This window comes from Prunus mume, linkage group LG2, assembly GCF_029339155.1.
Source record: "Prunus mume cultivar Tortuosa linkage group LG2, ASM2933915v1, whole genome shotgun sequence".
Taxonomy (NCBI): Eukaryota; Viridiplantae; Streptophyta; class Magnoliopsida; order Rosales; family Rosaceae; genus Prunus; species Prunus mume.
In genome coordinates this window covers 31411163-31427918 of record NC_142699.1, presented here as the reverse complement: position 1 = coordinate 31427918, position 16756 = coordinate 31411163, and the positions used below count along the sequence as shown (strand labels likewise).

Below are 16756 nucleotides of genomic sequence, written 5' to 3'. Positions count from 1 at the left end.
ACATGAGTTCTCTGCACCTATTACACCTCAGCAAAATGGTGTTGTGGAGAGAAAGAATAGAGTGCTTGTAGAGATGGCAAGGGTGATGCTAAATAGCAAAAATCTTGCTAAACACTTTTGGGCTGAAGCTGTCAATACAGCTTGTTACATCTCAAACAGGGTATTTGTGAGGTCTGGTACCAAACAAACTCCCTATGAGATTTGGAAAGGAAAGAAGCCTAATGTGTCATATTTTAAGGTCTTTGGTAGCACATGCTATATTTTGAGAGATAGGGAGCATCTTGCTAAGTTTGATTCTAAGTGTGATAAGGGAATCTTTCTAGGGTATTCCACTTCTAGCCGAGCCTATAGAGTGTACAATTGTAGGTCCAGAACCATCATTGAATCCATAAATGTCACTATTGATGATTTTGCTGCCTCTATAGAGATGGCATTAGATGAGGATGGTCTTTTTCCTCCTCCTCCACTTGTGCAAGAATCTCCAGGTCTGGATCTTGTGGTTGACCTGTCAACTTTTGAAAATTCTGTCTCCGGTTGACTGTCAACCCCTTCCACTTCTAGTTCCATCCCTCTGTCCAGGTGACAGCTCTCATACTGATCATAGTTCTCTCACTCCATCTGCGAGTGTCATTATTGGCCCTCTTAATCAAGGAGTGAGAACTAGGAAACAACTTGCTCAAGAAATTAGCCATGTGTGTTATGTTTCCAAGGAAGAGCCTAGAAATGTGAAAGAAGCCTTGCACCATGGTGAATGGTTTCTTGCAATGCAGGAAGAATTAAATCAATTTGTGAGAAATGATGTTTGGTACCTTGTTCCAAGACCAGTCCACACAAATGTCATAGGCACTAAGTGGATTTTCAAGAATAAAACCGATGAACAAGGTAATGTGGTGAGAAATAAGGCTAGATTGGTTGCTCAAGGATACACTCAAATGGAAGGCATTGACTTTGATGAAACTTTTGCCCCTGTTGCACGTTTAGAATCAGTTAGATTGCTTCTTGCCATTGCTTGTCATTTGAAATTTAAACTTTATCAAATGGATGTCAAAACTGCCTTTTTGAATGGTGTCCTAAATGAAGAGGTCTATGTTGAGCAGCCAAAGGGTTTTGAAGATCCACATCATCCAAATGATGTGTTTCGTTTAAAAAAGGCTCTCTATGGTTTGAAACAAGCTCCTAGAGCATGGTATGAGAGGTTATCCTCTCATCTTCTAGGAAATGGGTATGTTCGAGGGTCCGTTGATAAAACATTGTTTGTGAAAAGGTTTAAAAAGGATGTCTTAATTGCTCAAGTGTATGTTGATGATATTGTGGTTGGTTCTACCTCTGATTTGCATGTTCAAGATTTTATTCATGTCATGACTAGTGAATTTGAAATGAGTCTTGTCGGTGAGCTTAATTATTTCTTAGGTCTCCAAATTAAACAGAGCCATGATGGGATCTTTGTATCCCAATCTAAATATGCAAAGAATCTTGTGACAAAATTTGGTTTGGAAGGTGCCAAATCTGCAAGAACTCCGATGAGCACTAGTGCTAAGATTCATAGAGACTTGCATGGCAAAAGTGTGGATCAAACTCTCTATAGAAGCATGATAGGAAGTCTTCTCTACTTGACTGCTAGTAGACCTGACATTTCTTTTAGTGTTGGTGTATGTGCTCGGTTTCAAAGTGACCCAAAAGAGTCTCACTTGTTTGCTGTTAAGAGAATTATAAAATATGTGAGTGGGACTAGTGAGTTTGGGTTGTGGTATACCTATGACACTTGTGTCAATCTTGTTGGGTATAGTGATGCCGATTGGGCAGGTTGTAGTGATGATAGGAAAAGCACTTCCGGGGTTTTCTATGTAGGCAACAATCTTGTTGCTTGGCATAGCAAAAACAGAATCTGTCTCCTTATCCACTCTGAAGCAGAGTATGTTGCTGCTGGGAGTTGTTGTACTCAACTCCTTTGGATGCGACAAATGTTGGAAGACTATGGTCTTGCTCAATCATGTTTTCTAATCTATTGTGACAACATGAGTGCCATAGATATTTCAAAAAATCCTGTTCAACACTCTAGGACTAAGCATATCGACATTCGGCACCATTTTATTAGAGATCTTGTGGAAGACAAAATTTTATCTTTGGAATTTGTTCCCTCGGAAAAACAGCTAGCAGATATACTCACCAAGGCCTTGGACTTTCAGAAACATGGAACACTGAGGCAATCCATTGGCCTTTGTTCCATTGATTGATTAGCTAGTCTGCTCCTTGTCTTCAGCACGCTCCAAACAGTTGACTAGTCATCTTGCTTGTCAGTTGCCTAGTCTAGTATGTCACTGTTCATATCACTCATCTCTGCTGGTATGCATGCTGAATGTTTTTGTGCTTTGTTTGACTTGTGCATAATCCCTTTTTCTTGTTTTTGAGCTGTTTGTTGAGACCAAAATCTTGCTATCTTGTCCTCTTGGTGAGCCATGTATCTCGGCTTCATTTTGGACTGTTCTTGTTATTCTCTCTTAGCTGGTCTCACTCTCTTAGCCAATCTATTTCAAATTTAAATAAAAACAAAAAAAAAAAAAAAAAAGGGAAGTGTGACCAATGTAGTCACGGCTCTAGGAAGGTATAAGGTGTTTTGATTGAAGAATCTAGAGCAAAGAGCCGTAAAATTGGGCCATTCAAAGCACTTATGTTCGGGATGTGCAAGTACCACAAAATCAATCATCAAATATTTTGTCCATAGAGAGTGCTGATTTTTTGCTGTGAGCCCATACTATGATCATGTCTTAAGAATGCAGTGTGTACGTGTCTCTCCAAGAGAGATTAGATATCATCTCTTGTGTCCCTTGGCTCTAAACCTCCTTCTTTCCTAAATATGCCTTGTCTCTGAGCATGAATTGCATCTCATTGCGTGTCTCTCAGAGTTGATTGTCTATGTACACTGCATATGTTTTTAAACTATTCCTCTTTTTCATCTCTTTTTCTTCATGTGTTGAAGACTTGGTTTAGATTATTGTGCTAATGCCTCCTTGGTCACTTGATATATGTGCTGGTTCATGCTTATAATTTCATAATAATCAATTTTAAAAATAAAATTAAAAAAAAAAAAAAAAAAAGAGAACCAAAATCATGTCTTTCACAGGGTCGATATTATTTGGTGTTTGTCATAATGCTGGTTTAGTTGCCTAGTCATCTATGCTTATAGTTGCCTAGTCATCTATGCTTATGGTTGCCTAGTCATCTGGATGGTTTGCCTTGCTGTTCTTTCTCATATTGCATTAGTTGACTGGTCATCATATTGTGGTTGACTAGTCATCATACTTGTGATTGTCTAGTCATCCGGCTCTGCCTGTGCAAAGTTTGCCTGGGTTGACTAGTCATCTTGCTTGTGGTTGACTAGTCATCTGATTTGATCCCTAACCGATGCGTCTTTTTTCATTTTTCGTTTTGGCGGTTTTTTTAATTTTGGTTACGAGCGGTTCTTTTTTAGGTCGTGTCGTTTGCGCTTTTTCCTTTTTAGGTTTTTTATTTTCCTTCTTCGCAGCGTTTGCCTCCTATCTCTCTCTCTGTTCTTCGCTCTCGAAACTTCGCCTCCATTTCAGATTTTTCTCTCCCTCTCTCCTTGTTCTGCTCCTTCGTCCCTTCTTCTTGCTGACCATGTCTTCCTCCAAGCCTCTCCACACTTACCACCGTCCGCTCCAAATCAAAATCTCCTAACAGGTGGATTTCATTCAGTCAATTCCTAGGTTCCTCGAACCCGTTCTTCTTCCTCTGCTGTTGAAGGTTCCTCTTCTTTTGTGTCCTCTGAGGCTGCCTCCTTCTTTGATAAGGTTATCTCAAAGAGGAAATTCATTCCTGAGAGGACTTATCAATTTGATGTTCCTTGGCGGCTCAGAGTCTGCAAATCAGATTTTGGAGCACTACCACCTTCAAGCCCTAAATTCTCTGTCTAGTAAGTTTAACATCCCTGTTGTTCAAGAATTTTACTCTAACTTTCCTACTGACCCTAAGGAGTCCAAGTTTCAGATTTTGGTTAGGTCAGTACCCATTACTCTGAAACCATCTGTTATCAATCGGGTCTTAGGTTTTCGATCATGCCCTGGTTTTGATTTTGCAAAATTTGCTCTTGCTTCTGCTGAATACTCTGTTGATCTTTTTAAATCCATGGCATACACTGATCAATCCTTGCCTTTGACCTCTAAAGGTCTGCCTATCAAGTCTTACCTGTCCCCTTTTTATAAATTTTTGTGGGATTTTATCCGTCATAATGTTCTCCCCACTGGGAACAATTCTAATCCCACTCTTGCTGCCTGCCAACTCATGATATCCATGGTGAATCATGATAAAATTCCCCTTGGTGATATCCTATATAATGCCATTCTTGGGAAAACCATTGGTCATGGTACCAAGCACAAGGGGACTCTTGTGTTTCCCTGTCTGATTCAGCGCCTTTGTGAGAAAAATGGGGTGGCATTTCTTGATTCCGATCAGTGGCATCCCCATTGCTCCTTATGGCAAGGCCTCTGCTGCCCTTAGCCGAGAGTTTCCAGGACCTTTCTCACTGTCGTCTTCCTCCGAGAATGCCTCTCTCGAGCTCACCGGCTGCCAAGGAGGAGTATATCCAACATCTTTTGACCCTCATTCCATCCACTTCGATTCCACTGCTGCTGCTGCTGTCGCTGCAGATCTCACCGCTTCCGCCACCGATGAGGACTCGGATGACTCTGTGGATTCTGGTGGCTCTTTGATCTTTTAGCTTGGTGCTGCTCTCGGCTGTGTCCTAGATAGGAAGATTACATCTAGATAGGTTGTGCATTTTGAAAAGGGGAGGTGTTTTGTAATCCCATTGTGAGTAGTCTGTGCATTTTGCTAGGGGGGTTTGTTTTTGTAAACACATTGTGGGTACTCTATGCATTGTGATAGGGGGAGTTGTTCTGTCCTATTTTGAACAACTGATATTTGACTAGTCATAACTCTATGTTCTGTACTGCTTTTAGACTATTGTTGGTTGACTAGTCATCCATCTATGAACATTTGCTGTTAATCTTGTTCCTAATTGCCTATCACTTTGTGGTTAATCTTTTTTATCTGGTGTTTCTATCTCTCTGCCTTTTTGCACTTTCCTTATCAACAAGGGGGAGAACACTCTCAACCCCACATTGCATAGTGTTTTAAAAATTTCTGTGATAATATGCTTGTTTTTGTGCTGGGAAGATTGGTTGTTCTTGCAGGTACCCTCACTTCATCATCTCCTTAGTCTCGGTTTTGGGTTGAGTGTTCTTAGAGAGTGTGTTGTCAAGGAAAGCCAAAAAGGGGGAGATTGTTAATGTATGGTTTTACTATTTTCTTTTGGCTTCCTTGACAACTTTGTAATAGGATGTGTAATGTAATTTATCAAGCTCAAGTCTAGATTAGGGAAAACTTTTATTGGTGCTCTTCTCTAATCTCTGCTCTATGGTGGCTCAAGCAATTTGACAAAGGTTTTGAGCATTGCATATCATTACATTAAACAGTCTTCATAAAATGATGACTAGTCATCCGTTTCTCAGATGACTAGTCATCCTTGTTTCCAGCTGGATAACAAACTGTTTTGTCCTATTCTTCTTTCTCTCTCTCTGCTGCCAAGTGGTTTCCGACCTAACGATTTTGTGGTCTGTATAGCCCACGAGATTTCTCATTTGGTGGTGTCTCTTTTCGGGCAGAAGTTTTGGAAAGTTTGGCTTGCCTTCTTTCGCTTCTCCTTCCACGAGAGAACCATGATTTCATCTATGAGTTTTTCCAATTGATTTCTTTTTGAAAAACTGCATTTGAAACACAAATCTGCATCTAGCTATTTGAATCATTCTATCATTTATATCTAGGTCGGATTCAAGATTGATTTCTTCAAGAGTATGGTTTCTTGAAGAAATTGGTCTTTCTCCTTTGAATCCAAATTGGTTTGGTTTGTGTTGGAGCTTGCAAGCTAGTGCCATGGAATGAGCTGGAGAAGGAGCTGCCATTGCCATGAAGGTGAGCTTCAAGCTTTGCTAAGTTGGAGAAGAAGATTGCACAAAGGAGGTATTGCTCATATTCCTAAATAGACCTAGGTGCTTCTTGAGCTTGGTTGTGTTTCCTTTGTAAGAATCTTTTTCTACTTAGTGGAATGCCTGGTCGGTTGATGACTCCCAGTTTTTCCCAATGGTGGGTTTCTGGGTGAACAAAATTTGTTTTGCATATCTGTAATTTTTCTGGGTTTGTGTTCTTGGTGGTTGACTAGTCATCTGTATCTGCTGTTTGATGATTACATGATAATGATGATTTCACACACTTTCACCATAGTTGTTGCTAGCACAGGGGATGCCTAGATTGACGGGTCCTTCTGAGTGCCTAGGTTGTCACTAGTAATCTTCTAGGACTGCAGGTACATTGTGGCATGCTCTGTGCATTCTATTGGTTGCGATTGTTTCTTGACTAGTAGTTGACTAGTCATATGCGTATTTGGTCTAGGTTTAAAGTGTGTGAAGCTTGCTGTGTTGTTGTGTCTTGTTTGTGTGATTAAGTTTACCCCTTGTCACCTAAGTACCATTTTCAAATATACATTAATTGATTTGAAGTGTGCTGGGGCACAAAATATTAAAGTAGCAAACAAGGCTTTATAAATTGCTATATAGGTCAACAAACTTCAATTTGAAGCGTTTGATTTGCGACTGCTGTTGGAGATGTTGTCATTCTTTTTAGTTGCTAGAGTTCAAGTGCTAAACCCATTGTGATAGTTAAAACATAGTGAACATTTGAATGCAAATCTGCAAGCTTTCTATCTCTTATTCAAGTTAGGTTTTTGGTTTAATTTTCGGTCTACTATTTCTGTATTTAGTTATTGATTTTACATAAATTTTTTGCATTTTTATTTGTCATAATATTATTTTCTGATTTTTCTCAAATAAATTCCACATTGCGAAATAAAACTTTCAGCAAAAGGTTAGAGAATCCACAATGGGCTCCCTAAACCATCTCCTTAGATAAATTTTAGGAGAATTTGGAAAAATACAACTCCAACTATGCTCCATATCCACCTCATAAAATAGAGAGACCTCTACGAGCTCTTAAATCTGAGGAGAGAGAAAAGACTCTTAGTGGCTCACTATAATTTAATGTTGCTTTATTTAATAATTAAGTATTTCAAACCTTTAATTAATGTTAATTATTTTTATATTATTTTTAATAGAGATGGACCAATTAAAAAAGAGTTATAGTATTTATGACTCTCTAAACTAGAGAGCATGATTGAAGTTTAAATTTTATAGAGAGCTCACAAAATAACTTTTATATGTTTTTAGATAAAATTTAACTAAAGAATAGAGAGCATGATTGCGGATGCTCTTAAAAGATATCATTTACCTCTTTACCCATGAGTCCATGACCATTTGGTTTTTGATTGAACATTTTAATTCTAACATGGTATCAGAGTGTTTTCGTCATTTTCTTTCAAATTGTATGCGTTCGATCCCCACTTCTACCTATATGTTTGTCAATCTACCCCGAACACACATAATGCCGCGTGTTCCTTCATGTGAATATTATTATTTTAAAGTAAAAAGGGAAAAGGTATAAGAAAATATGGTAGTATGAATAGTGGATCATTATTATTATTATTTTTTATCATTCATGTCCAATTTTGAAGAAGTTGAGTAAACCACATGTACGTGGTTCTTTTAATTTCGTGGCGGGGGGAGAAAATTAGGCCAAAAATAAGTGCAAAGTGAAATATTACTTTGTGGACCATCAATATGTAATTGTAATTATATCGTTCAACAAAAAAGTACAACACCTCCAAATAAACCACAAAGAAAAGCAAAAAACTGTTAAGATTGCATCCTATCACTCTCTAGTACTTGCTCCAGCCAAGTGGGGGCAATATCTTCCAAAAAAACCGCAAACCTTTCTCCAATCCAAATTGGGCCATTGCATGTGCAGTCCCATTGCCAACACGAGGTTGAAACACCACGTCAACCACCTCTCGATCCACCATAAATATCTTCTAATATCCTCATCACATTGGCATAAAGCCACCCACCCTATAGCCAGTTTTAACTAAGTACTTACCATTTTTTTCTGAAGTACCAGTACTGGCTGTCACCCAATAGTGCCACTGACCCTAGGGCTATGCTAACTATTGCCTCTTTATCCTCCCCACTGACTTGTTTTTATCGTTCTACCATCTAGAGCTTGTTTGGTTAACTTTGGCCACAATTAATAGACCCAATTAATTTTTTAAGCATATATAATTATCCTCCCAGTTTGTATAATATCCAAACCACCACATATTCTTCGATCCCATGCTCTTTCGTCTGCCCTAAAAGAGTTATTTTTGTTCTTCAGTGAGACGTGAAATTGTGAGGCAATTGTGGGTGTTCACTATTTTGCTGTTGGTTGCCATAAACTTGTGTTGTAATTTGGTTCATGGGGAACCACAAGTTCCTTGTTACTTTGTCTTTGGAGACTCAATCTCCGATACTGGAAACAACAATGGCCTCTTGACATTGGCCAGAGTGAATTATCCACCCTATGGCATTGATTTTCCAAGGGGTCCAACAGGAAGGTTTTCCAATGGACGTAATTTAGTTGATGTCATTGGTCAGTCTTCTGGTTTTTTTCTTCTAAAATTCAAGTACATTATTATGTTAATCTGTGAATCGCCCTTTATTTTACTCTAGGTTAAATGCATTATCTTATCTCTGTGTATTGCTCGGGTTTGAATTCTTCTTTAAATTTTTTATTTGATCAATTTAGTCCATGTATTTTTCTTTTCAACCAAAAGATAGAGAATGAGAAATGAGAGAGAACAAAGTAGAAGCAGAGATATAATTCGAGGGAGAAGGAGGAAATAGATATAGAATGAAAAATTAAAAACTAGAGGCAAACTTTAAAGAATTTTCTTTTTTAAGTTTTAATTCCATGTATTTCTCTCTCTCTCTCTCTCTCTCTCTCTCTCTAAACTAGTGCAGAGGCTCATGTGGGCTGTTGCACCACAAAAGCACAAAAGAAACTAATACGTTGAATATTTCCTTATTACAGCTGAATTATTAGGGTTTAGTCATTACATTCCACCTTTTGCTACTGCAAGAGGACGGAAAATACTCGAAGGCGTGAATTATGCATCTGGTGCAGCTGGTATTCGTGACGAATCTGGACGGAACCAGGTAATTTGACCCATGCACTCCAAATTTTTATTTATTTATTTTTTCTGGTTCCAAAATATGATGCAGTTACAGAATTGCACTCTTCTACTTCATCCGCATGGTTGTTAGCAATAAATCACACTTTTTCTAAAATCCATGAAGAAAATTTTCCTGCAATCGTTGTGCATATATTTTCCAAAAAGTCGAAAGTTGTAAGGGCAACTCCTACCCCATATGTAATATGATCCCCATGTTTTATTTTGCAGTTAATCAGAATAAGCTTCAATCAGCAGTTGCTGAATCACCAAATCACAATAAATCGGATTGAATCCCTTATGAGAAATAATCGTCCATCAGCTGTGCAGTACCTGGGCAAGTGCATATATACAGTTGGAATTGGCAGCAATGACTACATTAATAACTACTTCATGCCAAGGTTATACTCAACTAGCCGCAAATATACCCCAGACCAATATGCAGGAGTTCTTATTCAGGAGTTTTCTGAGCAACTAAGAGTTAGTAGTAACTTTCACTACCATCACCAATATTAATTAATATTCTTCTTAGTGACAGATAATTTGGCATGTTACGTTGTCAAACTGTTAATCACCAATATTAATTAATATTCTTCTTAGTGACAGATAATTTGGCATGGTACGTTGCAAACTATTAATTTGAAATGCTAATGTTAATGTATGGTTTTTACTATTTTCTTTTGGCTTCCCTTGACAACTTTGTAATAGGATGTGTGTTGTTATTTATCAAGCTCAAGTTTAGATTAAGGAAAACCTTTCTTGGTGCTCCTCTCTAACTTCTGTTGTATGGAGGTTCAAGCAATTTGATAAAGGTATTGTGCATTACATATCATTTCATAAAACAGTCTTCATAAAAATGATGACTAGTCATCCGTTTCTCAGATGACTAGTCATCCTTGCTCTGTAGAATTTCCAGCTGGATAACAAACTGTTTTGTCCTATTCCTCTTTCTCTCTCTCTGCTGCCATCTGTTTTTCTGACCTAAGGAATTTTTTGGCTGTAAAGGCTCGTTTTTGGTCATTTGGTGGTTGTCTCTTTTGAGTGGAAGTTTTGGAAAGTTTGGCTTGTCATCTTTCGCTTCTTCTTCCTCGAGAGAACTATCTTATTTCATCTATAAGTTTTTCTAATTGATTTCTTTTGAAAAACTGATTTGAAACACAAATCTGATCTAGCTACTTAAATCATTCTATCATTTATATCTAGGTCAGATGAAGATTGATTTCTTCAAGAGTATGGTTTCTTGAAGAAATTGGTCATTCTTCTTTGAATCCAAATTGGTTTCGGTTTGTGTTGGAGCTTGCAAGCTAGTGTCATGGGATGAACGAGCTGGAGATGGAGCTGCCATTGCCATGAAGAACTGAGCTTCAAGCTTTACTAAGTTGGAGAAGAAGATTGCACAAAGGAGGTATAGCTCATCTTCCTAAATAGATCTAGGTTTTTCTTGAGCTTGCTTGTGTTCCTTTGTAAGAATCTTTTTCTACTTAGTGGATTGCTTGGTCGGTTGATGACCCCCAGTTTTTCCCAATGGTGGGTTTCTGGGTAAACAGTTTCTGGTTTCCAACTCTGTAAATTTTCTGGGTTTGTGTTCTTGACAGTTGACTAGTCATCTGGGTTTGTGCAGTTGACTAGTCATCTTTTTGCTGTTTGGTGTTTGCTTGATTATGCTGTCTTCACACACTTTCACTATAGTTGTTGCTAGCACATGGGATGCCTAGATTGACGGATCATTCTGAGTGCCTAGGTTGTCACTAGTAATTCTCTAGGCTTGCAGGTACATATTTGTATGCTCTGTGTATGTTATTGTTTGGTATAATTCATATATGACAGTTGACTAGTCATAAGAGTATTTGGTCAAGGTCTAGAGTGTGAAGTTTGCTGCGTTCTTGGTTGAATATCTTTTAAATTTACCCCTCGTCACTTAAGTACCATTTTCAGCTAACCGCCATGTAACAGAAAAGTCACGTTTTTGTTCAACAAAGCAATCTCCTTCACATTTGAGGTCCACAAAAGAGAGCATATAGCCCTGCTGAGCAAGAGACGTGTGCTATACTTTGCCTTGTTTTAGCAACTTTATGGACCATTCATGATAAAAACCCTGATTCTAATTGACTGTATTGTTATTACTTTGCTACAAACTTAGTGAACAAAGCTTACTGAGCTTTCTGATGATGCTAGAGGTTGTACAAAACTGGGGCAAGAAAGATAGCCTTATTTGGGATAGGTGCGATTGGGTCTACACCCTTTGAAGTGGCTATGTGCGGTGGCACAAACATCAGCTCCTTATTATGCTCTGCTAAAATCAACAATGCAGTCCAACTTTTCAACGAAGGGCTTAAATCACTTCTCACTGACCTTAACACCAACCTGATCGATGCCAAGTTCACTTTCATAGACTATTTTGGGATTGGATTATCCAGTGCTGCTGCATCTGTTGGTATGTATAGTTTTCAACAAATTAAACTAACAATGGACAGTCAAGAATATATCAACCCCCTCTTGTATTTCAGGTTCTGTGGTTTCAGATGCCCCATGCTGTGAGGCGGAAACTGAGACCGGCCTATGTGTCCCCCTCAGTACCCCATGCCAAAACAGGACCCAATATTCATTTTGGGATGCTTTCCATCCAACTGAGATTTCGAATGTTGTTGTAGGACGAAGAGCATACAAAGCTACACTTCCTACTGATGCTGTCCCATATGATATCAGCCACTTGGCACAAGTGTAACTGTGCAATCAGTTAAAAAGAAATAAAGTTCCTAACAGCTGCTTGTGGAATATATATAAAAGAAACAAAGGTAGATCCTGTAATCAAGCGCAAATTTTAAGGTTTCACTGTCATTTCTAGAAATGGCATGCTTTGTATTGGCATGAATGCAGCTTAATTCTATATAAATGGTTGCTTAGAATGCTGTAGTTACTATGATACTCAAACAATTCATACATAAGATAGTATTATAAACTTAATCTTACGTTTGGGAGTGATTCTTATAAAGGGCTAAAAGTGCTTTCTGACAACAAAAAAACGCTTCTGACAGCGTTTAAAAAAGTTTAGAAATGCTTATAGGCTATAGAAGCGCTTTATGGAGAAGCACTTGACATGTGCTTCTTCAGAAGCATTGACATGTGCTTCTTCAGAAGCACTCCAAGTGTTTTCTAGGAAGTAATTCGATTTCTTATGAAAATTTTAACATCTTTATAATAAAAGCGCTTTTACTAGAAAAGATTATGAGCAGAAGTGCTTCCTAGAGAAGCATCTCTAACGAGCCCTCACATTGGTTGGATTGTTTGGGGCCTGCTTCTAGAATGACTAAAGAGTTTTCTAACAATAAAAAACGACATAACACATCATGGCAGAAAAACTTAAAAGTACTTTTGGGTCATAAAATATTCTATGGAGAATCACGTGCTTCTTTAGGAATCACTTCGTGCTTCTTTAGGAATCACAAGCACGTGGATTTTTAATCAAAAATTCAACGTGCATCTAACAAAAGCTCATATGATCAAAATGTAAAGCACTCCAAAATGAACAACAATATACATTGCACCCTAGTTGCACATCAATCACATGATCAATTTAGAATTACAAGCGGTTCAGTTTTGTGTAGTTTTAGATCTTAATTCCCAAACCCAATTATGCAAACTTTATCTATAAAGGTGTCTGTATATTAGTAAAGAATCCTTATTTATACAGAAAATACGTATTTTTGTAATTAAAATTTCAAATAATTAACGGTAATTAATTAATTTAAAATTTAAAATGATAGAATTTAGTTATATAACTACCTTATTAATTTGCGCAGATTGTCTAGAGACGCACTGCCTGTATTTTTGGTTTATATATAATGCATGTAAAATTTGCAAATGCTAAATTGTGTAGGTTCTATCAATAAAAAAAGAGTTATGTAGGGTTCTAACCTGATGTACTGAATATTTTTTTAATAAGATGTAAGGTATTCTTGCATTGCTAAGATAACTTTCTCGATCATGATAACTATGAAACGTCAATTATACCATACCCTTATTTATTCCTTGGATTGGACAGTTTTCATAAGGATCATTTTTTCTCACCATTTTAACTCAAAATATACCCCACCACTATTCTCAATATTTGACACGTGTTCATATGCATAACCATAGATCCATAAATACAAAGAGCAATGAGTTTACTATGGTTATGTCAACAAATTAGGTAACCACATCCCATTCAAAGGGGTGAGAATAGCGGTAAGAGTACATCTTAGGTTAAAGTTGTGAGAAAAATTATTTCTTTTTCATAAGGGGTATTTTTGGCAATGGAGCCACTCCTAGGCCTAGAGTGGCCCTGACCTTAACACCAACCTGATCGATGCCAAGTTCACTTTCATAGACTATTTTGGGATTGGATTATCCAGTGCTGCTGCATCTGTTGGTATGTATAGTTTTCAACAAATTAAACTAACAATGGACAGTCAAGAATATATCAACCCTCTTGTATTTCAGGTTCTGTGGTTTCAGATGCCCCATGCTGTGAGGCGGAAACTGAGACCGGCCTATGTGTCCCCCTCAGTACCCCATGCCAAAACAGGACCCAATATTCATTTTGGGATGCTTTCCATCCAACTGAGATTTCGAATGTTGTTGTAGGACGAAGAGCATACAAAGCTACACTTCCTACTGATGCTGTCCCATATGATATCAGCCACTTGGCACAAGTGTAACTGTGCAATCAGTTAAAAAGAAATAAAGTTCCTAACAGCTGCTTGTGGAATATATATAAAAGAAACAAAGGTAGATCCTGTAATCAAGCGCAAATTTTAAGGTTTCACTGTCATTTCTAGAAATGGCATGCTTTGTATTGGCATGAATGCAGCTTAATTCTATATAAATGGTTGCTTAGAATGCTGTAGTTACTATGATACTCAAACAATTCATACATAAGATAGTATTATAAACTTAATCTTACGTTTGGGAGTGATTCTTATAAAGGGCTAAAAGTGCTTTCTGACAACAAAAAAACGCTTCTGACAACGCGTTCGCAAAAAAGTTTAGAAATGCTTATAGGCTATAGAAGCGCTTTATGGAGAAGCACTTGACATGTGCTTCTTCAGGAAGCACTTGACATGTGCTTCTTCAGAAGCACTCCCAAGTGTTTTTCTAGGAAGTAATTCGATTTCTTATGAAAATTTTAACATCTTTATAATAAAAGCGCTTTTACTAGAAAAGATTATGAGCAGAAGTGCTTCCTAGAGAAGCATCTCTAACGAGCCCTCACATTGGTTGGATTGTTTGGGGCCTGCTTCTAGAATGACTAAAAGAGTTTTCTAACAATAAAAAACGCTTATGAACACATCATGGCAGAAAAACTTAAAAGTACTTTTGGGTCATAAAAATATTCTATGGAGAATCACGTGCTTCTTTAGGAATCACTTCCAGTGCTTCTTTAGGAATCACAAGCACGTGGATTTTTAATCAAAAATTCAACGTGCATCTAACAAAAGCTCATATGATCAAAAATGTAAAGCACTCCAAAATGAACAACAATATACATTGCACCCTAGTTGCACATCAATCACATGATCAATTTAGAATTACAAACGGTTCAGTTTTGTGTAGTTTTAGATCTTAATTCCCAAACCCAATTATGCAAACTTTATCTATAAAAGGTGTCTGTATATTAGTAAAGAATCCTTATTTATACAGAAAAATACGTATTTTTGTAATTAAAATTTCAAATAATTAACGGTAATTAATTAATTTAAAATTTAAAATGATAGAATTTAGTTATATAACTACCTTATTAATTTGCGCAGATTGTCTAGAGACGCACTGCCTGTATTTTTGGTTTATATATAATGCATGTAAAATTTGCAAATGCTAAATTGTGTAGGGTTCTATCCAATAAAAAAAGAGTTATGTAGGGTTCTAACCTGATGTACTGAATATTTTTTTAATAAGATGTAAGGTATTCTTGCATTGCTAAGATAACTTTCTCGATCATGATAACTATGAAACGTCAATTATACCATACCCTTATTTATTCCCTTGGATTGGACAGTTTTCATAAGGGGATCATTTTTTCTCACCATTTTAACTCAAAATATACCCCCACCACTATTCTCAATATTTGACACGTGTTCATATGCATAACCATAGATCCATAAATACAAAGAGCAATGAGTTTACTATGGTTATGTCAACAAATTAGGTAACCACATCCCATTCAAAGGGGTGAGAATAGCGGTAAGAGTACATCTTAGGTTAAAGTTGTGAGAAAAAATTATTTCTTTTTCATAAGGGGTATTTTTGGCAATGGAGCCACTCCTAGGCCTAGAGTGGCCTTCCCCCAATATTTTGATCTCTCATCTATTATATTATATAAAACAAATAGAATTTGTAATAAACAACTTATAATTTAAGTTATAGTTTCCTCTAAAATAAATTAGACATGATTAAATTATAAATATTTAACTTTAAACGTGTAATTATTGAATACTTGAGTGTTTTATATACTTGTATTTTCTACTTCGGCCCCCTAACTTTATAATTATAGCTCCATCTCTAAGCATTTTAGAATAGGCGCCCCATTAGAGCCAATGCCGCACCTTGAAGTTATGGCAACAAAGACCACCTTTTGAGGGCAAAGCTCGATTTGCATACAATTGAATTCAAATTATTCCTTGAACAGAATTGAGTGCAATGCCAAAGAGACGACCTTTTCTGCACCAAATTATATGTCGTACGTGTGTACCACACTATACGTTATTTACAAAGACTATTGTTGGGCTCACTCGTCTATTTACAAAAAATTTGGTTTAGTTTTTTTTTTTCCAACATGATTCTTTAAATATAAAAAACCTAAAAACTGAACGCTTCGAACTATTATTCTGAGACTTAGATCCCACATGGCATTTTCCAGTTTCTTATTAAGAGGGATCCTTTTTCTTTTCTTTTGTTTGTTGAGATTTTCGAAGGTTTTCGTTCTTATAGAAGTCCTATATGAATGAATGTTAAAAAATATAAGTCTCACATCAAAATTTTGACTAAATGAAACACAATATATAATGAATGGCACAACTCCTAAAGAAAAGCAACATATCACTTTCCTAGAAGTTCTAGGAACCTTATGATCTAGATAGTGGGAGATTTTTTAAAATGAGATGAGAACAAATATAAAATTGAGCACAAGATAACAAATTTAATATAGATTTAATAGGTGGAAAGTCAAATACGACTCTGAGGGGACTAAAGCAGGGACCAGCACCACCACTCTACTTAATTAAGTAAATATGGCCTAAAACAATCCTTTTGTGTGGCCTATTTTTTTTAATTTATATAAGCGATGTTAAGGGAGGGGGAATCGAACCTAAGACCTAGGATGTAATCGTACGTGGCATTGAAGTCAAGAGGACTTGAATTACTAACAATACGTGTGTGGATTGCACCCAAATTCTATCATAAGAATTGGACGTATACCTAATTATTTATTAATATTTTGGTGTACCACTAAGCTTGGGTTAATCACTGAGTAATATGGCCTAAAGCAATGCTTTTGTGTAGCCTATTTATGCAATCCTTCCAGTATAAGTATGTGCACTATCCAGACTA

At 37.0% G+C, this 16756-nt stretch overlaps 1 protein-coding gene across 1 annotated transcript; it reads left to right on the top strand.

Moving 5' to 3' along the window:
* Positions 1–4441: 4441 nt before the first annotated feature.
* Positions 4442–11982, top strand: LOC148920045 (GDSL esterase/lipase At5g45670-like). The gene is made up of 6 exons (XM_089044528.1): positions 4442–4715; positions 8338–8592; positions 9034–9158; positions 9404–9652; positions 11348–11606; positions 11680–11982. Exons 1-6 carry the CDS (start codon positions 4442–4444, stop codon positions 11895–11897), a joined length of 1380 nt encoding a protein of 459 aa, XP_088900654.1. The 3' UTR covers positions 11898–11982.
* Positions 11983–16756: the final 4774 nt, after the last annotated feature.